The sequence below is a fragment of the Vicugna pacos genome, chromosome 13 (assembly GCF_048564905.1).
Source record: "Vicugna pacos chromosome 13, VicPac4, whole genome shotgun sequence".
In the NCBI taxonomy this organism is placed as follows: Eukaryota; Metazoa; Chordata; class Mammalia; order Artiodactyla; family Camelidae; genus Vicugna; species Vicugna pacos.
The window spans coordinates 17,341,125-17,363,484 of NC_132999.1; the positions used below are offsets into that span (position 1 = coordinate 17,341,125).

At 38.0% G+C, this 22,360-nt stretch overlaps 2 protein-coding genes across 5 annotated transcripts in view; one reads left to right on the forward strand and one right to left on the reverse strand.

Moving 5' to 3' along the window:
- Positions 1–22,360, forward strand: part of C13H1orf141 (chromosome 13 C1orf141 homolog) — a 152,133-nt gene that overhangs the window by 46,403 nt on the left and 83,370 nt on the right. Inside the window, exon 3 of the mRNA XM_072974236.1 lies at positions 12,077–12,231. The gene's annotated coding sequence lies outside the window, so the exon portion shown is untranslated. The remainder of the gene's footprint in view (positions 1–12,076; positions 12,232–22,360) is intronic.
- Positions 1–22,360, reverse strand: part of IL23R (interleukin 23 receptor) — a 56,655-nt gene that overhangs the window by 11,264 nt on the left and 23,031 nt on the right. For all 4 annotated transcript variants that reach the window (XM_072974241.1, XM_072974239.1, XM_072974242.1 and 1 more), the window contains 3 exons: positions 18,693–18,853; positions 14,455–14,600; positions 9,423–9,579 (listed from right to left, as the gene is read on the reverse strand). In XM_072974241.1, coding sequence (XP_072830342.1) covers positions 9,423–9,579; positions 14,455–14,600; positions 18,693–18,853 — 464 coding nt within the window. The remainder of the gene's footprint in view (positions 1–9,422; positions 9,580–14,454; positions 14,601–18,692; positions 18,854–22,360) is intronic.

Here is a 22,360-nt window from a genome sequence, read left to right on the forward strand (position 1 = left end):
CATCTGCATCTACATTATTTAAAAAATTTAAGAAGAGAAGTATTACATTAAAATGTAACAACTTCAGTTTGGCAAAATCATGGGTTTATAACATATGTTGTTGGCCTGTTTTCATTTTCACTTTTACTATTTTGAAGTTAGCATTTTTATTTAAAAATAATATATGGTGTGATTTTGACTTTTAATACAGGTTAATATAATTCTGTTGTATAAACTACAGGTGGTTATTTGGCAATGAAACTTCAATTATTTATTTCCATCACATAAAAATAATTTTCATATATGACTAGGCCTTTATTAGCTCTAATAGAGAATAAACCATCTTCCTATAGAGTTTTTTGTTGTCATAGTTTCAAATCAACCAGGTATAGTAAGTTAAAGTAAAGTCATTTAAAAGAGATGCTTAATTACGAGAAGGTAATGTCCCAAAGAAACAGATATCTGAAGTAAGACAAGGTTGTCAGAGAAGTCAAGCCGATGACAAAATGTTTAAGCGTAGGATTGAAACGAAGCCACACAGGCTATATTGTTCACAGTATATCGCCACCAAGTGGCTGGCTCATTTCTCCTTAAATCATACTTAACATGTTTCATTATAAAAGCAGTAACTATAATAGAAGAAGGGAATTTAACAAGAAAAATAAAAAGGAGAGAAAAAAAAAACCCTAATCTTATTGCCTTAATCCACCTGCTATTAGTATTTTATAGCATTTTCAAACAGTTTAACATACAAAAGCTTTCGTAAACAGAATGATGTACGCATACACAGAAACTTTATGACTGAAAAATATTGTTTATGTCAGCTCTAGTCATCAGTGTATTGCCTAATGTGCTAGAAAAATCTCATGGTATTTTCAGTGTTTATTTAATGTCTGTGGTGTTATGTCCATAAAGAGACAATTCTATCCCTGAAGCAGAATATCAAATTATGCCTATTACTCTCACAGCACATACTTGAGTATATAGAGAAACCCCAAATCATCTCTAATTTGGTAAGAATTTTTATGTAACTTATACACACTGACATTGAACACTAGAGTTAGTCTTACAGAAGACAGTGTGTTTATAGGGAATTTAGAATGGTTTCAAACAAAAAAAATGTAGTTTCTTATTCTTGGACAAAACTAGAAACATAACACAACTACGTTCTTTGGTCCATCGAATACCAGCTCAATTTAATCAAATTACTTAAAAGGAGTTGATTTTAGCAATAATATCTTCCACTTGTTTCTTAGGGATATTGCCAACTCAGTCTCCTCAGCCTTTGCCTCTGTGTCTACCATGGGGCAAAGTGTGTTTTGTCATTCTTTTTAAGTGTTGATTTATCGAGTAAAAATTATGTTCCAGAGAATGTACTAGACATGATTTCTCTCATTTAATCCTTACAACAGCTTCATCAGGTAGATAATACTATTGTCCTCATTTTATGGATGAGGAAATAAAGGCATAAAAAGGATAAATGACTTGTCCAAAGTCGCCTCACTAGAGGTCGAAGAACTGGAAAATTCCTATCCAGTTCTGACCTGTAATTTGTGCAGGTCGCCGGTCTCATTCACTGATAATCTCATTTTTGTAGCAGGATGGCTGCGACGTGGGGGCTGGCCACAGTGTGTCAGAGCTGCCTGGCCTTGTAGGGTCGAGACCCACCACAATGGACATGACAGGGCTAACCCCTGGGCACTGATTCTTAGACACTTCCAGCCTAGAGTTATTTTCTTCGGAAAACCAACTATTTTCTTTGATTATACAAGTGATAGATGCTAATTGTAGGATGCTTGAAAAGTATAGAAGAGTATGAAAAAGAAAACACAATTTTATATTTGTTCACAAACTAGAAACAATCATTTTTTTTTCATATTTGTTAACAGTCTGTGTATATCTGTACCCTAGTGGAGATCATGCTTTACTAAATGTTGTGTCTGTTTTTTTTTTAATTTAATATTATATCATGAACAATTTTAAATTTTATCATCATTCTAATGGCAATTTAATATTTCATCATATTTGTACTGTATTTATCCAATCATCCCCCCATTGAGAAACTGTATGGCTTGGTGGTTTCAAACACCAGCTTTGGACTCAGATGAAACTCAGTTCAAGTCCTGGCTCTACTACCTGGATTTGCATGGCCCTAAGCAAGCTTCTTAACTTCTCGGTGACTTAGTTTCTTCATCTGTAAAATTGGATGATAACAGCACTTCACTCATGAGGTTTGATGAGAAAGTTCATATAAAGCACTTAGCACCATGTCTTATACAAATTAAAAGCTCAGTAAGCATTAGCTCCTGCCATTATTGGACTTGCAGACTGTTGCAAATTCTTCTTATTATAATTAGCTTTTAAATAAATATCATTATACATAAATCTCCTTTCCATAGCTCTGTTTGTTTCCTAAGGCTAGATCTTTGTAAGCGCAATTACAGTGCAAAGAGTACAGACATTTACAAGGCTCCTTTGTTTACTTTTGCCCTTGCCAGTCTTGGTATCAAGGCCATGCTAACCAAGGCCAACATCTGAGAGGTTTGACCAGAGCTGACAGAAGGACCTTTCTAGACCTTTCTTTCAGAAGGTTCTAGATATTCAAGAAAGAGGAGGCACATTAAAAGAAACAAAGAGTGTGCTTTTCAAGTTATTGAAGGTTTTTTTTCCTGTCCTGTTTTTCTTACAGCATAAGCATCTCCTTTTGGTTTCTCTCTTTCTGTTCTCCTTGTAATAACCTCAGCTGTTTCACAGCATTTATGTGCTGTCTCCCTAGGCCAGTTTAGTTCTATGGTTGGAACTCAACATGATTGGGCCAAGGGGGAGGATTTGACCCTAGTCCATGTCAGATGGCAAAGCCAAAGACAGTGGCCAGACCTATCAGACAGGCACCAGAAGCCCAGGGCAGAGAAAACGGTATGTCAGAACAAAGTCATTACCACACCTTGAAAAACAAGGCAAACGATGAATCATTTCATGAGTTACTGTGTCACCCTTGTATATTAGGATAGAAGGGCATGCCTAGACGTATTCAAGGACTGTCTTCATGCTTATATTCCTGGGCTGTAAGAACTTGGTATATAGGGGGAGAAGAAGGTAAGAAATACATGCATGTAAATCACATTGTTAAAAAGAAAGAATAAGAGGACAAGGTAAAAGGTAGCAGCCACCTAGACATTTTTCTGAGTGACATGGACTACATAGAGGTGAGGGTCTGATGTCAAAGAGCAGCAAAACTCATGTGCAAGAATAGGTAGCTCCCAAGTGTTACCCAGTGATTTAGGATTCTTCAAAGGGGCAACTTTGCTGTCAAGCCCAGGATGTTCCTGTTTCTGAGTCCGCATAGTCTAGTAGACATTTTCCATTTTTCAGTTTTCCAGGACTAGGACTTACTTCTTTGTGGGCATCCTAGAGTAAGTGGGAAGCAGGTGGGGCTTTCCACTGTGGAAGCCTCAGTGGAGCAGAGGCTCCCTCTCCCCACAGTCATCAGGTAACTGCAAGCAGACGACTTAAGCCTAGTCTATCAGGTGCCCTCCTCCCTCCACTCACACAGGAGACACAGCTCTGGGAAATCTCTTAGAATCCAATATGGGTGCAGCAGCAGTAGCACCACTAGTGTGTCCAGGGCACAGGGCAGGTGGTGGCAGTGACCACAGTGCCAGCTGCAGAGTTCTCACCAGATTCTTCTAGGTTGTGTTTTTGGCTGTGGTTTTGGCTTCTGTGGTCTCTTGGATCCTGCTCGTGACCAGTTTGCCAGCCTTTCTACTATTTTCCCACTATCTTTCCATTAATTCTTTTTCTGCTTCAGAGCCAGATTTGATTTCTTTTGCTTGCACCTAATCACAATGAATAGTAAAAACTGCAGTTGTTGGTAATGAGTGGGTAGGTGAGGAGTCATGGTAGGACAAATAATGACCCCACAAAGCTGCCCATGCCCTAATCCCTGGAATTTGTGAATTGATTACCTTATATGGCAAAAAGGATTTGAGACGGGGAGGTCATTCTTAAATTGTAGGAGTGGGTCCAAGGAAATTCTAAAGGTCTTTATAGGAAGGAGGCAGGAGGGTTAGAGTCAGAGAAAGAGGTTGGAAGATGCTGTGCTTTGGGCTTTGAAGATGACAGATGGGGCTGCAAGCTGAGAAATGCAGGCAGCTGCTAGAATCTGGAAAAGGCACTGGAACTGACTCTCTTCTAGAACCTCCGGAAAGAACGTAATCTTGCTGATGCCTTGGTTTTAGCCCAGTGATACTTATTTTGGATTTCTCACCTCCAGAACTACTAGACAATGTATTTATATTGTTTTAAAGCACTAAATTTATATTAACTTGTTACAGAAGCAATAGGAAGCTAATACAGGAGATTATTACTTCCTCATGGAAATGCATAATCTTTGTTCTCTATGAGTGGATTGCAACTCTCAGAGAGATTGTGAAACTCAGTTATTTTTTACTGCAGGACCCTGGTGGTTTTTTTTTTTTCTTTTTTAGCCACTAAAGTCCTGAAAAATTAATAGGAATCTTTAAGGAGTCAATGGTAATGCAACAAACAACCAATAATATTTTGTGAGAGCAAAGTACAATGTGGTTTAGTATCTTGCTTATACTTGCATTCCTCTGGAGAATTGTCAAGAAAAAAAATAGTATGACTTCTCTGGGAAACTTTTCTACTGCAAGTTGTAATTCAAGCAAGCTGAGTCATTATGAAGCGTGACTGCCCTTCCCTCAGGCCTCCGACTTGTCATTAAAGGGATTATAGAGCCTGTCCCTTTTCTTCATTGCAAAGGGATCCGGGTTACAGTGCAGAACTGAAAAACACTCCTGCCTGGAAATCCTTTTCTCACACTTTTTACATGGGTCATAGTGAAATTAGGGAATTCATTTTCACATTTTCAGTGTTGGCTTTGTATGATGACAAATTATATTTTCCCCTTCGGGGCTCTTTCCTTTCTGCTTAGAGACCCCAGGAACTTTTGCAGAGACTGTCCAGATTGGTAGTCCAGAAGCTCCCACTTCAGCAGCCCTTGGAGGGTTTCAGATCCTCAGCTGAAACCTCACACCCAGGGGCAGGGCAGGGTCTAGGCAGAGCGGGTAACGGGACATGATGGTTTGCTGGTGTGTGTAACATGTTGTGCTTCTTGGGAACCTGGGCTGCCGAGGCGGGTTGGGGTGCTCAGTGCTTAGAGGAAGAAGAAGCAGAGAGGGAACCAGATAGTACCAGAGAGAATGGCCTGAGATTCTCATGTGCCCACCCTTTCCTGCCCCGCCAAAACCACTCTTACTAAGGCAATGGCTTGGACACTCAGTTCTCCCCTTTCTGCCCACATTTCCTGCCCACACCCTACTTCATCCTTCATGACACTTCTCTCTCTTAAAGGGTGTGTCCAACCTCTAAAACAGTGGTTCTTAGACTTTATTGCAGAAGTGTCACTTGGCTAGTGGCTCAAGAATTTGCATTTTAAACCAGTACCCAAGCATTTCTAATGCATATTGTCCATAGACCTCACTCTGAAAAGCACTGCTTTCTAGACATTTTACTGAACCAGGACCAGCTGGAAGAACACATTATGAATTACTCTGTGGTGGTCCTCTCTTGGGCAAGGCCACCTTTTCCTCCTATATTTCATCATCATCTCAGACTGCCGTATCCTATTCCAAGGTTCCTGGCGTCCTGTGGTTTCATTTTCCTTGCTTTTAACCCAATCCTGCTTCCACATCTTATATTCATGCCAAAATAGGAACAGTTGATGGCATCTTATGGTTCCTTCTTTTCTCTTGTGTTTGCATTTCACAACAAACATTACACTAAAAATGAAGCTCTGTTGTCGTGGTTTTATTATTAGCTAATGTGTAGAGGAGAATTTGGTTAGGTGGCCCAGGGGAGGCTGACACAGGACCCCCGTAGGTCCCTTAGGAAGGAGACCAGCAGAGCTGCAGTGCGAGTGCTGGAATCCTACAGCCTGAGTCATGCCCTGGCCCTACCGTGTACCAGCTCTATGACGTTCGGCAAACTGCTTAGCCTCCCTGAGCCTCGTCTTTGTCTGCACAATTGAAGAATAGTTTTCTACGGCTGTAGTGATGAGCAAAGGACAGTTCAAGTGTGCAATGCTTATCACAGTGCCTAACACATAATAAGCATCCAGTAAATGTTAGCCATTATTGTTTATTATCCTGAAGTAACCCTGGATTCAGTCACTTAATTAGCCTCTTGCCATTATGCTACAATGGAGAAGTACGTCTCCAATTTAGAGAAACGTCTCCTGTGTGTTTGCTAAAGCCTGATATTATATTCTGAGATTGATTTTTTTATCTTTTTCTTTTTTAGTGCTGTAGCCTCCCCTTATCCATGGTTTCACTATCTCTGGTTTCAGTTATCCAAGTCAGCTGTGGTCCAAAATTATTACATGGAAAATTCCAGAAATAAACAATTCATAAGTTTTCAATTACATGCAGTTCTGAGTCGTGTGATGAAATCTTGTGCCATCCAGCTCCGTGACGCCCCAGATACGATCATCCACAGGTCCTGCCTCTCAGTCACTTAGTAGCCTTCTTGGTTATCGGATCAACTTTCCTGATATCTCAGTGCTTGTGTTCAAGTGACCCTTATTTTATGTGATAATGACCCAAAGTACAAGCGTAGTGACGTTAACAATTCAGATATGTCAGAGAGCAGCCCTGAAGTTCTTCCTTTAAGTGAAAAGGTCAAAGTTCTCCTAAGAATGTTCCAAGTTCTTACTATGTTCATACCGAGGAAAGAAAGATGATCGTACGCTGAGGTTGCTATGTTGTGCAGTAAGAATGAATCTTCTATCCTTGAAATTGTGAAAAGGGAAAAAGAAATTCGTCCTAGCTCTGCTGTCATACCTCAGACTGCAAAAGTTATAGCCACGATGCATGGCCAGTACTTAGTTAAGGTGAAGAAGGCATTAGATTTATACAGTAAGATGTTTTGAAAGAGACTACATTCACATAACCTTTATTAAAGTATATTGTTATAATCGTTCTATTTTATTACTAGTTATTGTTATTAATCTCTTGCTGTACCTAATTTAGATATTAGATTTTATCAGAAGTGTATGTATAGGAAAAAGCGTAGTATATACAGGGTTCAGTACAATCCATGGTTTCAGACACCTGCTGGGGGTTTGGAACATATCCCCCACTAATAAGGGGGGACTGCTGTAAAAGGCTTCGTTTTCCATTAAAATCTAAATGCTCTCGGGAAAGAAAAGAGAGTAAGTGATTGAACCCTTATCATAAATGAGTTCGTTTGGTTTCTTTGGGAGACCAGGTTTTTAAAAGCCAAGGAAAGGCATTACCCAGAGGGAAAGTGATACAGAAGACTACTGGGGGCCTGCAGGACGAGCCATGCCTGCTTCACTGTTTGTCCCACGGTGCCATCTGGGCATAATTCTGGAAACACATTGTTTCAGGATGAATCAATCTAGTGATACACGTACAAGAATTTGAGAGAACTGAATAGGAGATTCCTGCACAGAGGGAGCATTATTGCCTGGGCTCTGTTTCTTCATAAATAAACAAATCTTTAATTACTGGGAAAGTTTAGCCAAAAAAAAAAAAAAAAACTCAATTGTCAAACAAGTCAGTTAACTAAAATATTACAGAAACTATATCTTTTTATTTTTCCAATCATGAAACCATTCAAACTTCAGTTGTGAGGTTTGATTCTTACTGCTTTTATTTATATCTTTCTTTATAATGCTGTGTGCTTTTTATTACACTTTTTAATTGACTGTCTTTTCTAGAGTTAAGGGATCTTTGTTTCTTTTGTTCACTGAGGTTCTGCAGGTACCTAGCAAGTACCAGGTGCATGGTAGAGGCGAAGTGAATATTTCATGGGGGACAAATGAATGACTGTCTTTTCATGGACACCTTTTAAAAAAGCAACTGATATTAAAGATTTACTGAAAAGCAATTTGGTGACTTGCATCAAGCATCTTAAAATGTGCTTAACTCTTGATCCATTAAGACCTAAAGACATAAGGAGAGTTTATATTCAAAGCTATTCAAAGAAGTTTATTGGTCATGGAAAAAATGCAATAACTTAGATTTGTTCAGAGAAATGATTAAATTATACTACATCCATAAACTGGAATGTGTGCATCCATTAAACTCGACAAGGTAGACTAAGTAAGAAAATTCACTTCACTAGCAGTGAAGCTTCAGTTTCCTCATTTGTACAGTGACGCCAATTACACTATCAAATATGGCTGAAGTAAAGATCAAGCAAGCTTCTATGTAGTAGTACTTTGTAAATGGTGTTCGTTATCAATTTTAAGAATATTTCTAAGCAATTCTAGATTTCATTTTAAAATAACTGGATTATGAACTATATTCTGACTGTTCTAAAATGGCCTCTTTTTAAAGTCCTAAGAATTTTAACAATATTAATTCAAGACAGAATACCTTAAGTTAAAAAAACTAACTTTAAAAAAAGAGAATTGATAACCAGTATTGCAAATGATCCCCTTAATAATGTGTTTCTAAGATTTTGGCATCAGGGGGCGCCAAAAGAACTTTTTAGCTAGTCTGTGGCTCTGGGCTCCCTCTATTTGGTGGCCATCAATATTTATAACCTACGTCAAAGCGCTTTGAAAACATAAAACACAACTTCAAGATGTTGTATTATAGTCAGGAGGATATTAACAATGCTGAATTTACAATTAAGTCCTTCAGTTTTGAAAAGAGAATTTTAAATCTAGTATATAAGCTACCTACGGTAAGGGGACATCTTCAGGATAATGGGGCCATTATGGAGTATTATGACAATGACAATAGATTCATTTTATTATTTACTTATAATTGAAGTCGATTTGGCTAAGATTTTATTGAATGACATGTGTAAGTGACTAGAAAATTAGTAATATTAAGAGCAGGGAAATATCTAAAGGTATAATTCCAGGTGTGAGTTTTAACTCTCTGATTGCTTTGCATGTAGTGGGTAATCCCTCTTTATTAAATGATTTGATTTGTATCTCACTTAGGAGAATATATTTTACCAGAGTGACCTAAAGAGTTTAATGTAACTTTTAATAACGTTTTTCAAAACAAGGTCTAGTATGATTATGTTTTGCAATCACTCGGTGTTTGTGAGAAATGCTCACTCTTGCACGCCTCCCCACCCCCAAAACCTTAGATAGTGGACTCAGGCCCTCTGGGAGAAGGGATGCTGACCATCAGCTCTAAATGAGCACCCCCCCAGGTGGTTTTTATTGGTTTGTATGCCCTGGTATGTTTAAGAACCATTATAAAAACTGCAGTCAGCCTTAACAAACTCAAAGCAGAATGACTATTTAAATGTTACCACGTGCCCTAGAATAGTTTTGTCAATTTTGATAGAAGTCAAGGAGAAAAAATAGGTACACTTAAAAGAGGGACAGAGGTCAAAAGAAAAGCCTAAGAGATTAAATATTTAAGTATACTCACCTGTTTCAGGAGTTTTATGAAAAAAGGATGAACTCCAGGGCTGCCAGTATCTTTTACCTGTTTCTTGACATCTCACTTGAAATATATACTTAGTATTTGGCTGCAGGTAGAATTCTGACTGTTGCACATATGTAAAATTGGTGTCGAATTCTTTAACCTAAAATTGATGAATAACCATAATGAAATACCGTAAAGAAATGATGCAGCGTGCTTTTAAAACAAATAGTTATTCCATGTAGCAGGAATGTGCGGAGCACCTATTATGTTTCAGGAGTCTTCTAGACCCTGGGAAAACAAAGAGGAATGGAGTGTTTTGTATAAAAATGGTCATAAATAATCAAATATATGTTATTTAACCTTACAAGTGAAATACACATGCTTATTGTTTGACAACTCTCTCAGACTTTTAAATCTCAAGAAAGTCCAAAATGTAATTTAGTCTTAATTTTGGAACAGCTGATTTTAACAGAATTGGAGAAGAGGGTTTCTAATAGCAATTGTTTGAATCCAGTCCCTCTTCCTTCCCCCATCTTTCTTTCTCTTCTTCTGCAGTTGCATATTTAGATCAATAATTCTTCCTGCATGATGAAATAGTTTCACTTGCTAATGATAACTTTTAGAAAAAAATTACCTACAAACTGAGCTGTTAAATTGGTCCTTATTGCAGATTTATGCAGAGTCTACAAGGCCTAACGTATGTGTCTGTGTGTGTGTGAAAATAAAACAAAACATATAAGAACGTTGAACTGTGGAAATCCAATGGAAGATAAGCAAGAAAATAGCTGGGGAATAAACTTAAAATATCATTTTTCTGGGGCACTGCAACCTGCTACAAAATATAATGAAAAACAAGCCCCAGACAAGCTGGTTCAGATGGAAGAGAGAAAACGGTATTTATATAGCACCTTAGTGTGTTGTAATAAGTGGAGCTACTGAAAAACGTGAAGCACAATTGAAAAGTAAACATAAACAGTGCCTAGAAATGCATTTATTCAGCAACTAGGAGAAAACAGTTATCATGAAAGAGACAGTTAAAACTATCAAGATTAAAACACACACACATGCACACACACAAACAAGGTATCAACTTCATTTAGAGATTCTTTTGTTAAACCCAATCTTAACATAAATCTTTAGAAGTTGCAATGCATTGAAAATATAAAAATCATGAAAATACCTGCTTTGAGATATCATGCTCCCTAAAATATATCATTTAGAGTTTCCATAGCCACATCTCTACCCATGGCCCTTGAAATTTTTTGCCCTTGTAAATATTACTGAAGGCCCCCGGAGTCTCCTAGGATCCAGAAGAGATTTTACTAGTGCCAAAAGTTAGACTTCCAAATGCACTCTGTTTCATATTAGCTTCCCCTGGGGAGGAGTTGTTATTCTCCAGTGTCTCTTACTGTTACGTTTATAGATAAGTTCTCTAAGAGGAGAAATACCCTGAAGTACAGCCAGAATTCCAAAATAGAAGGAATAATTTTATGGAATTGTTAACAGTTGTTTCTACTAAGAGGCAATCCGAGTGACTGCTTAGGGCCTTGCAAGCTCAAGATGATACTTCAAAATGACACTTTCAGAAGCTAAAATGGACGTTGAGAGAGCTGGATCTAACCGAGTGCCAGTGCAGAGGGTATGATCTCGAGTGTCAGAAATGCAACTTTATTTTTATAGCAGCAAATTTCTCTCTAGAGCCTCAATTCTGAAGGTAGGGGCCTGAACACTTAATCTCCATCAGTTTGAGGTGCTTCTTAGGGTTACATCTGAATTTCTGGGACCATCCTTGGGTGAAGGGGAGAATCTCAGCATATTCAGGGTTCTATATTCCTGACTTCTGACTCCCAGCCTGAGGCATGGCCCAGGGGGAGGAGCCTTGCTCAATAACCCACCAGTGTCTGAACTCTTCTGGTTCCTCACCAGCCTTACCAGCCTCTCTTCCCCCACCAGTCTCCCCTTCTGTCTGCCCAGGTAATGTTTATCTGGTGTTTAATGGAGGAGGGAAGTCGGGTAGGGGTAGGGATACGTAGTCATGCCTAATCACAAAGTCTCCAAGGCTTCTGTCCTATACCAGCCTTTACACTTTTGAAATGCGAAGGCTGAGGATTTGACCCTTTGCTATCTGCATACTGTTCTATTAGCCAGTCCAGCAAAAATGGATGCTTGGTTTTGTGCTGCCCATGAGCTGAGAAGGGTTTTTACATTTTTTAGATGGTTGAAAGAAAATAAAAAGAAGACTATTTCATGATGCATGGAAATGATATAAAATTCAAATTTCCATGTCAAAATAAAATTTTACTGGAATGCAACAATGCCCATTCATTTACATATGGTCTATGGCTGCTTTCATGCTACAAATGCAGAGTTAAGTAGTTGGGACAGAGACCGTATAACCTGCAAGGCCTAAATTTTTTACTATTTGGCTCTTGACTAAAATGTTTGCTAATGCCCTGGTCCTGCTTAATTTGAGATATTAGTTGCCATTAATCCATTTACTTGAATGTGCAGCAAATTTCTCTACCTTTCTATCACTGCTGTTGGCACCACTAAAGGCAAACAGTAATAAGACTAGTAGCTAATGTGTCAGAATATTGTCTCTGTGAACTAGACATTATAAATATCAATGGAAATACAAAGATGGTTTTGATTTTCAGGTGGGCATCTTTGGCTCTACCACACCTGCTACGTGGCTCTCCAGGAGGTCAAGAGGAAGAGTAACAGTAATAGCCAGCATTTACTGAACATTAACCCTTCTCCAGGCCCTGGGCTAGCATCTTACATCATTTGATCATCCCCACAACCATATGAGGTAGGTGCTTATCTTTTTTCCTCTTTTAGGTTATGATAATAACGAGGCTCAGAGAAGCCACAGAACTTGCCTAGAAATGCACAGCTAGAAAGTGGCAGAGCCAGGCTTTGAACTCTGGGGCTTGTGTGCTTAGCCGCAAGGCTTTGTGCATAGCTGCCTGCCACTTTGAAGTAAAGGACCTCCCTCCAGCAATTATCTGATGGAGGCAGAGCTGGGGTGGAAGGGCAAATCCGTAGTCCTTTGTGTCTGCCCATTCTTCTTGACTCTGACTTCCTGTCTCCCTGCAAGGGGCAAAGACAGCACTTTATGCATGACCCAGATGAAACTGACAGGGTAACACGTGAAAAACTAAGCTTCATCTGGCCATTACCGACTAGACTTGGATCATCTCTGTGAGTAGTTACGTTTAGAGGAATCATGGTAAAAAGGAATAGAACACTGATTTTTGGATTGAAACTGGTTCCCTATTTTCCAAACATTTTGGGGTACCCAAAGTGATGTTGGGCCTGTGAGAGGCACTTAGTTACTAACAGTCTAAGTTTGGAGAACCTGGCTTAAGCTCTTTCACGCCCTATGTCCTCATTTCTGTGATGGAGCTGACAATACCTATCGCAAAAGATTGTTATGAAGATTAAATGAGGTAAGAAATATTCTTTCAACTCCTTCATTTGCCTGCTTCTGACAGGTTTTGAAAAGGGAGCTCAAATTTACCTCTAAGTTACCAAGTCTCACAGTGGCACACGCAGCACCACTGGGGGGAGCAGAGAGCAAGCGTTTCAACCAGAAAACAGTTTCTGAAAATCTATGCCACGATACTGATACTATAACAGCTTTCAATTTTCTAAACATTTATATAGCTTATTACTTCCTCCTACTTATGCCAAATAAAGGGATTTCATATTGTCAACATCAACCTATAACCATGACACTACCTAGGTGTCTTATTAGAGTAAAAACTCATTAACTCAAAATCTAAGATGAGAATTTCATTTGGGTTGTCTTCAGATTTACCTAAATTCCACCTCTGCAAAAGATTGGCTGTGAATTTTTAAGCGTGTTTTAAGCATGGGGTTGCTGTGCACACAGATGTCACAATTATTTAATCAAGGAGTTCAACAGGATCTTCATTTGGTTATTGATCAAATGATGCAGAACATGGACTTGCATCTAAGCGTAACCTGTACAATTACAAGATCACATTTCTCATTTAAATGAAAAAGGGTAAATAAACAAGTTGGCATCAGGGATTTACTTTTAAAGAGCTATCTTTGGTGTATGTCATGAAATCTGTATAATTTTACCTTCATTTTCTTGACACTCTTTAAACACATTGCTCTACAGCAAAACTGATGTTCCGAATGATGAAAGCTTTGGAGTCACACTAATCACCAGAATAAATACAGATCATTTCACTTAACTCCCTGAAAACTGGTAAATTCATACATGATACATAACTCGTCATTAAACAAAGCCAGAAACTCCCTTCCTTAATTATTTTGACGATGTGGTAGTTTATTGTACTTGAAAATAATAAAGTGGCATTTCTTCTCAAATACACCAAAATTGAAATTTTTTCTCCAATCAGACTAATAGTTCAAATTAGTGAGTTTTTTATTAAAATAGTCACAGGTGCTATCATGTGATGTGCTTTTATTAATGAACTTTGTACCTCTGTCTCTCCTATGACACTTGGTAACTTACAGTTGACATTTAAGGATAGATGGTTTGTCTAGATGTTCACTTTTTACCTTATGCTGATCTAAGGCTGAGGCTATACTAGTATTAAATCTCACATTTTCAGTTGCACAATTTTCATTTAAAAAGAGACACCCATAAATCTGAAGCTCTTTTTGAACAGTATTTCATTTCCCTGGATGCCTGTTAAATTTAAGTATAGAATACCCATGATCACTGATGTAAACTTCATCCTAGGAGACACTGAATTACAGGGAGCTAAACAGATGGATCTCTCCTAGTTGAACATTTGTCTATTTAGCAAAAAGCACTCTTTTGCTTTACTCTTTTGCTTTTCTTTACTCTTTACTCTTTTCAGTAAACGTCTCTCTATTTGGAAGTATATAGTAATCATTAAAACCAGGGTGGTTTGAAGATCACACAATCAGATAAAAACCTGTAAAATATATACATCTGCTGTGGTCACTGACTGTTGGCTGGCGTTTCTTTTACTCATATATGTGCTAAAGAATAGTGAAAGTTACTTACGTTCCAAGTGTGGTTTGTTGTAGCCTTGTATCTCATTTCACAGGAAACCTTTTCAATTGATGTTTGACTATTCCAGTGAATTACAGTCTTGGGCACTGTGGTATTTATATCCTCAGCCCTGGAAATGATGGATGCAGAAGGTATCACTAGAAAACAAAAACAAAAACAAAGATCCAGCAGCTTAAAACTTTCCTAGGGAGAAATCCATATTTCTTCATCAATATTTAGACATGTTAAAACCCAAAGTGCTAAAAAAAAGTCTCATGATCAAATTAACAGTTAATTAAATTCTTCTTGTCTAGTGTATTATGTAGGCGAAAATTGCTGTTGTTAAGTAAAATTCCGTTCCACCCATTCTTCATTTCTTTTAAGTGGAACTCTAACAGTCTTGTCTTTTCCCACCTCCTGCTCCCTCATAATCCTAACTAATGAGATTAGTTATTAACTGATTAGCAAAAGTTGGCCTTACTAACAAAAGAGTGTACAAAAGAGGTAAAGAAGATGTGTATTCTTACCTGCATCTGTTTAGGGAGAAATGATGCTTTGCATCCTAAATTTAGTTCAGAGAATCTTACTTGATTAAATGTTGAATTAAGCCCTTTCACAATAATATTTTTTATTCTCTTGTGTTATAGGGAAACTTATATGAATATTTATACCTATTGTTAATTTGTTTTGTTATCTATTAAAATAAATCTGTACTTGAAAGTATAATTTGAACAAAGAGTCTCACAAGACTCTAAGACTCCAAATTATTGCCATGTTCTGTGATTATAATTTTCAAAAAGAAACTGAAATTCTGCTTTGTTATCTTACTAGTTGTTTTGTTGTACTAGGAGTAATGGTGTAACTGGAGCGTCTGTGTTTCCAAACTGTGCAAATTCTTGTAAGTTTGTTCTGTCCAAACAGAATAAAATTATTGGCACTTCCCATTTCTCCTGTATGCACGGTAGAAAAATGAATACCTATGACTTTGTTAGATGTATTATTTAACAAAGAACTCAAGAACCTGTGTGTGTGTTTTTAGGGACCATCCTTACAGCTTAGTATTCTCTATGAATTAGTTTCCTTTTTGTTTATTATAAGTTTATGTAGTATTCTTTGGGAAAATTGTTTATCATTAATGACTATAATTATCTAAAATAATATATGCATAGGTAAATGATTTAAAGAAAAATATAAAAATTAAAGATTTGCTTTCTAGTAGCACTGTCTGAAAATAGATTCCTTGGGCTAAACCTAGCATAGGACGTAAGTGGTAGTAGCAGAATTCATCTAATTAAAGAGCTTACTTATCGCACTGAACTTTTATCATCTGAATTCTGTGGTTGCTAGTTTTGCATGCTTTTGCTAGTTTAAGCTTCTTGTAATAAGAATCGGAATTCAGAGATTTCTAGATCAGGGAAGTGGATCTCCAGGGCTCTGAGACCATTTGGGACCATTTAAGCACTCCCAAGACTATAAATTGCCCACCCCCTCCTATCTTTCACCTCTGAGTTTGGCCTGCCACAGGTAGAACAGCACAAGCATTCGGAGACCCTTTTGCAGAAAGAACTATTCTGGGGAGGAAGCAAAGTCTGCTTAGTCCTCTGAGAAATGCAGATCAAAGAGTCAATCACATTTAAGATAGAGTCTCAGCACAGAGCAGATCAGTGCAATAGGGATCAAGCCTTTAGGTTTGAATGAGCTTGTATTTTTCAAATAAACATGCATTATATAATATGTACTTGCACATTCATTTGTTACCCAAGACTCAGATGTTGAATTTTTGCTCTCTTTGCTTAGATTTCAAACATTCCCTTCAGATCTTACATTTTTAAAAATTGTCAGTTCCATCGTAGGTGCCATATCTTTAGTTTCTGCATGTGTTGAAATAAAGAACCATATTATAGTTGTATGGTATCTTTCTAACAACATGTATTTACTTATAATTATTCAGTGGGGAGAATGTAGCAGCCAGCATTTTCTGTATTGAATCTAATTTCTCTATAAGAAAAGTTGAAGCATTCCTCTCATATATTATTTTGGCACAGTGTTACTGCACTATTAACTCACCCCTGCCTTTCAGCATACCTTTCTAACTTAATTACAGCCCAGATCTGTAGCTGTTATGTAGAAATTGCTCCCAGGAGAGTCCCCTGGCTTCAGTTTCATAGAACAGTTCATTTATCTGACTTGCAGTGTCTCATTCTTATGAATATAGCTCATTCATAAATAATCTGGGTACTTTGTTGGGTGGCACTGTCACTGTCAACTCGTGTTTTTCAATCTGAGTTTCTAAAGGTCCATTTTGGGATACTGGGAAGAAGGAGAGCAGGAGGAGAAGGAGGAGGAGGAGTCACTCCAAACAAGAGGCTCCCCTGCTTCAATGTGAAAAGCAGATTTGGAGGTAGTAGCCAGCCGAGATGTTCCCTTTTATGGGAGGTGGGATGGTGGTTAATTATGGCAAGTTAGCAAGTCTGGGATGAAATCTGCCTCCCCTCCTTACAAGCTTTGTGCTTTGAGCAAATTATTTTATCTATTCCTTCATCTGTAAAATGGTCACAGGAGTACAATGTATGATTATGTCCAGAATTAAATGTGATTTGCATGTTACTTGCCTGGAACTCTGTAGGTGTTCCATAAATGGATGCAGTGATACTAAGGTTGTGATAAGATCACAATGATAATAATAGCAGTAACACTGCTAATAACTCCTAAAAATGATACTGGACATGGTAACCTTTAAACATCACTTACCCACTGAGGGGAACCTGTTATAAGAAAAGCGCATGTTAACAGCCATATCCTACCTCAAAATGTAAATTTACAAAAAAGTGTAGATCATGGTCCAGAGAATTATAACTTTGAGAATATACAATACAGTGGAGTTACTGTCCATCACCATAGTCAAGAGTGTTTGTTTTCAAATGTAACATTCTGAGTGTAAGGACAGATCTTTAGACCAATCCTATTAGTTGAGATAGTTGTGTTCAGTTGAGAAGTTGAGATACTAGCTGTGCCAGAAGACCCCAGTAGTCTCCAGTGGTACCCATGTTATACCCCAAGAGAAGTGTCACATCCCCTAGCTCATTAGCCAGCAGGAAAGCTGTCGGACACATTGCACTGTACCTGTAAATAAAGACTAAGGGAGGAGTTGAGGATGCTGGCACTAGAGGCTTTTTAGCTCTCCAGTCTCAACTTTCTTAATACCACCTACCCTTCGCTTCTTCATGTGTAAATTATAATATCTTCCACAAAAGACAGTTGTTGTGAGGGTTAAATAAGATAATGTGTGTAAAAGCAGTGAGCACTGAAGAAAGTGCACCATAAATGTTAGCTTACTGAAATCATCTTTGATAATAAACACAGGAATAATTGGCACTAGAATCTCCAGATAGAAGGTGAGTCACACGTGGTGCTCTCTGGCTGAACTCTGACTTTAGGGCTGGCATGTAGTTGTAAAAGGCTCAAGGGCAATTGCTTTTTACAGTTTATCTAAAGGAAAAAAACCAACTACTCTGCAAAAATTTAGTGAAAAGCTTGTCCTTGGCAGTATGGTTTATGATGGTGAAAATTTGAAAACAATAATAAGGGAATGATTAAAGATATTAATCAAAAATAATACTGTAGGTTAAATTAATAGAAATGTTTATTATATATTGTAATTTTTTCAAAAGACAATTTCTAAAATACCCGAAGCAAAAAGTGTTAACTTTTGTTGAATCTGACTGGTGTCCATATGTGGATGTCTACATGATTCTCCACAGTTTTCTACTTTTTGGATAAAACTTTTCAAACAAAATAAAAAAATAAAACATACGTTCCAAAACAGTGTATACAGCACAATGCTTTAGTATGCTGTTCTTCTCACTACACAGCATTCATCACACTTTATTATAACCCTTGTCTCTTTCCATCTTCCTTGGTAGATTGCAAGATATTTAGGACAGCGAGTTCCTTGTCTTATTCTCCCTGGCCCTTAGAACAATGCTTGAACATAATAAGAAGTTCTCAAAAAAATATTTGTGAAAACACATACCCCCATGTAGAAATAAGATTGGAAGGATAGATAACACAGTGGTAGCCTTGACTTATCTTTGAGTTGTCTCAGGCAGTAGATTATGGGTAATTCTCATTTTCTTTATGATGGTCTTCCAGAACTTCAGGGGAACTCCTTTCAGATCTAAACTTCATTTGACTAGGTCAGCACATTAGTTGTTTATTTGTAAAGCACTGTAGAATTTCTTATTCTTTACCTATATCATCCAGGTGAATTTGCAGTGGTTTCGACTTCTCCACGCCCAGTACATTTGCAGCTTGGACCCAAACCAAATACTTCTTGCCACCTTGCAGTGAATCAGTGGAGATGTTAATATAACTTGAAGTGAGATATTGTTGTTCTTCTTCTGTCTCTAAACTTTAAAAATGAAAAGATTATGATCACTAGTTTTGTCTGGTCTGAATTAATTATTCCTTAAAATGTTTATACTACCTTTTTAGCTTGCTTTCAGAATGTAAACTTTTACTTAAAATAAATCAAAATCAGTTTCATTGTTAGAATTTTTAGGATGGAAAAAGATATTTTGGAATTTTTAAAAACATAGTGAAGACCATCCAGGGCCACAGTATGACTTTCATGGGCCCTAGGCACTTTTGCCTCCATAGACCCCTTCTTCCATTAAGATAAAAAAGTTTCTATGTGTGTAAGTGTGTTTAATATACGCATATACATTCATATAGATTGTTTTACAACTGTTGATATAAAAGCAAAAATGTTAACATTACATATTAAGACATTTTCTTTGACCTAATGGTTTATTTTCTCCTATGATTTTAAATGAAACTAAACATTTTCATCGACTCCTGAAGGTATGGCAGGCACTGTGTCTACTGGGCCTATTTGGGAAAGTCCACTCAGGAAGGGGCTTGAACTAAATGGGAAGGGGCATTGCATAGGGGTTCCATGCAAGGGCTCTGTAATAAGCTTTGCTCACTTAATGCTGAAGAAGAACTCAAATGTGAAAATAAGAGAATGGCAACTATGGGTAGTAAGTAGGGCATCTTTGAGTATGTTCCAGTTAGAGAAAACCACATACGTGTTCTTAAATGGTTTGTGGCTAATTCTCTTATCACACGTATTGAGACCACAAGTCAAAATGGAAATGTATTCTCAAACTGACATTAACCATAATTGCTAGGTAATTTAATTTTTCTTTTAAAGTCTACCCTCATATTAGCACCTCAGCCACAGAGCACTATTTTAGATGAAGAATCCAATCATAATGACTAACTGTACTTTAGGACTGTTTTTGCATACATTACAAAGTTTTAAATCTTCTTACTTTTATTTTTTGTGTGCTAGTTAATACATAACAGATTACTTGAAGGGAGTCGGCATGATTTATATTTTTCTGACATTTTCAGTGCACCTAGCCCTAGTTGTGGTTAACAGATTTTCATAAACACTGCTGATTTATGGTGATAATGATGAATGGTGTGTTTTGTTTATTTAATCATTCATTCAACAAATATTTATTTAACATCTACTATGTTCTAAGCACTACTTCAGACACTGAGGCTACAACAGTGAACAAAACAAGTGAAGTCCCAACTTTTGTGGAACATACATTCTGGTGGAAACAAATAAAAATAGATATGTCTTGTAGTGATAAATATTCAGAAAGAAAAAGAAAGGTGGATAGGAAGTGCTAGGAGCAAGTTTGGGGGAATTTTTTTTTTTTTTTAAGGGGAAGACCTGAGAATCTGAGAAGGTAACACTAGAGCAGTGAAGAATCAAGTCTTGTGGCTTTCTGGAAGAAGGGCATTCTAGGTAATGTGCAAAGGCCATGAGGCAGGACCTTGCCTGTCCTGTTCAAGAACAGTCAGGAGGTCAGTGAGGCTTGGTAGAGTGATAAAGATGGAAAGGGTTGAGATAAGAGAGTTCTGGAGGAGGGGGAAATTTAGAAGGCATTGTAAGATCACTTAGAATCATTGAAGGACTCTGGCTTTGACATCTGAGTGAAATGGGAAATTTTGAGCAGAAGAGTGACATGTTCTGATGTCCATGTGAGAAAAATTACTCTGGCTACTTGTGAATAATAGATTGTAGGAGGGGAAAGTTGGAGGCTAGAGCACCAGTTTACTACCCCAGATGAGAGGTAATGTGGCTTGGGCCAAGTAGTGAGAAGAGGTCAGCTTTTTAAAGGCAGACCAAGTGGGTTTTGCTGATCATTTGAATGAGGCTGGGAGAGGTACGTGACAGAGAAGAATCCAGGAGGGCGCCAATGATTTTGACCTGAATAATGCAAAGGATGGAGTTGCCACTGACTGAGATAGGGAATGCAAGTCTAGGGAGAGGAAACTGGGTATTCGGTTTTGAAAATGTTAGCTTGAAGATACCTTTCAGACAGCTAAGAGGAAATGTTGGGTAAGATGTTAAATATTTGGTGGCTACGGTTCAGGAGAGATATCTGGACTGGAGATATAAATTAGGGAGTTTTACACCATGAACTTGGATGAGAGAACTTTTAGATAATGAGTATAGGTAGAGATAGTAAGAGATCCTAGGATAGAGATCTGGGTCACTATTACTTTACTGGAATAAAGAGGAATTGGCAAGAGAGACTGAAAAAAAGCATTCAGGGAAGTAGAAGGAGAACCAGAAGGGACTGGCGTCCTGGAAGCCAAAAGAAGGAAGTAAAAAGTTAAGTTAAATGCTCTCAGTAGTAAATCCTCCTGATAAGGAAGATAGTGACTGAGAATAAACCATTTGGATCTGGCAGTGGAGAAGTCATTAGTGACACTGGTAAGAGCTGGAGGTGGAGGGCAAAAACTTGACTAAACTAGATTAAAGAGGGGATGAGAAGAGAGGAGGTAGAGGCAGAAAGTACAGACAACTGTTTTGAGGAGTTTTCCGTGAAAGGGACAGAGAAACAGTTTAGTGGAAGGGAGGGACCAAAGGAAGGTTGTATTTTCAAGATGGCAAGTTCTACAGCACTTTGAAAGTTGATGGGGAGATCCAGTAAGGACAGAAGAGGTGATGATGCAGAAGAAAGAGAAGAAAATTGTTGAAGCAATGTCCTCCAGTAGGGCGGACGGGGTGAGATCTCGCACACAGGTGGAGAGCTGGCCTCGGGGTACGGGTGGTTCATCCACAGGAGTAGAAGGAAGACCAAGTGTGGGGGTACAGATGTCAACAGGTCAGCAGGTGAGGGAGGTGGTGGTATTTCTCATTACTCCTGTTTTCTCAGTGAAATAGGAAGCCCGTCATCAGCAGAGAGTGAGGAGAGGGAGAAGGTGTTGGGCACCAGAGATGAGAGAAAAAGTAACGAAGTCGTTACCTGGCGAGTAAGGGAGTGACTTGGCCAGTGAAATGTAGTAGGACCACTGGGTGGCCATCTGGGCCCAGCTGAGGTGAGTGGTCACAAGTATAAAGTAATATCAGTCAGTAAGTTTGTGTTTGCCCCCAGTCGCAATTAGCTCTCCAAGCACAGGTGCAGAATTGGTGTGAGGAGACGCATTTTAAAACACGAACTGACTATTGCGTCCTAAAAGAATTACTGAAACATAACATCACAGCCTTAAAAACACTTGGAATTATATCTAAGGACTCTCTCTGGTTATTAGGAATATGCATATGGAGAAGAAGATGTGGCAAAAACAAGCAGGCCTTATGAACTGGCAGAGGAGGCAAAAGATTTTAGAATCTAAAATGTTATCTCACTAAAATTAAAAGATCCTATAGTACCTGAAAATTCTGTCACTGGTTTCAGTCTAAGAAGTTATGGGCTGGTCATGTACAGAGATGATGTCTATTAAAAAAAAAGTCTCTAGAGTTTAACATAGTTCTGAGAAGACATGAAATACTAAATAAATATTTGCTAAGTCGACTTGAGTGGAATAGAATGAAGGGCCGTCATGCACT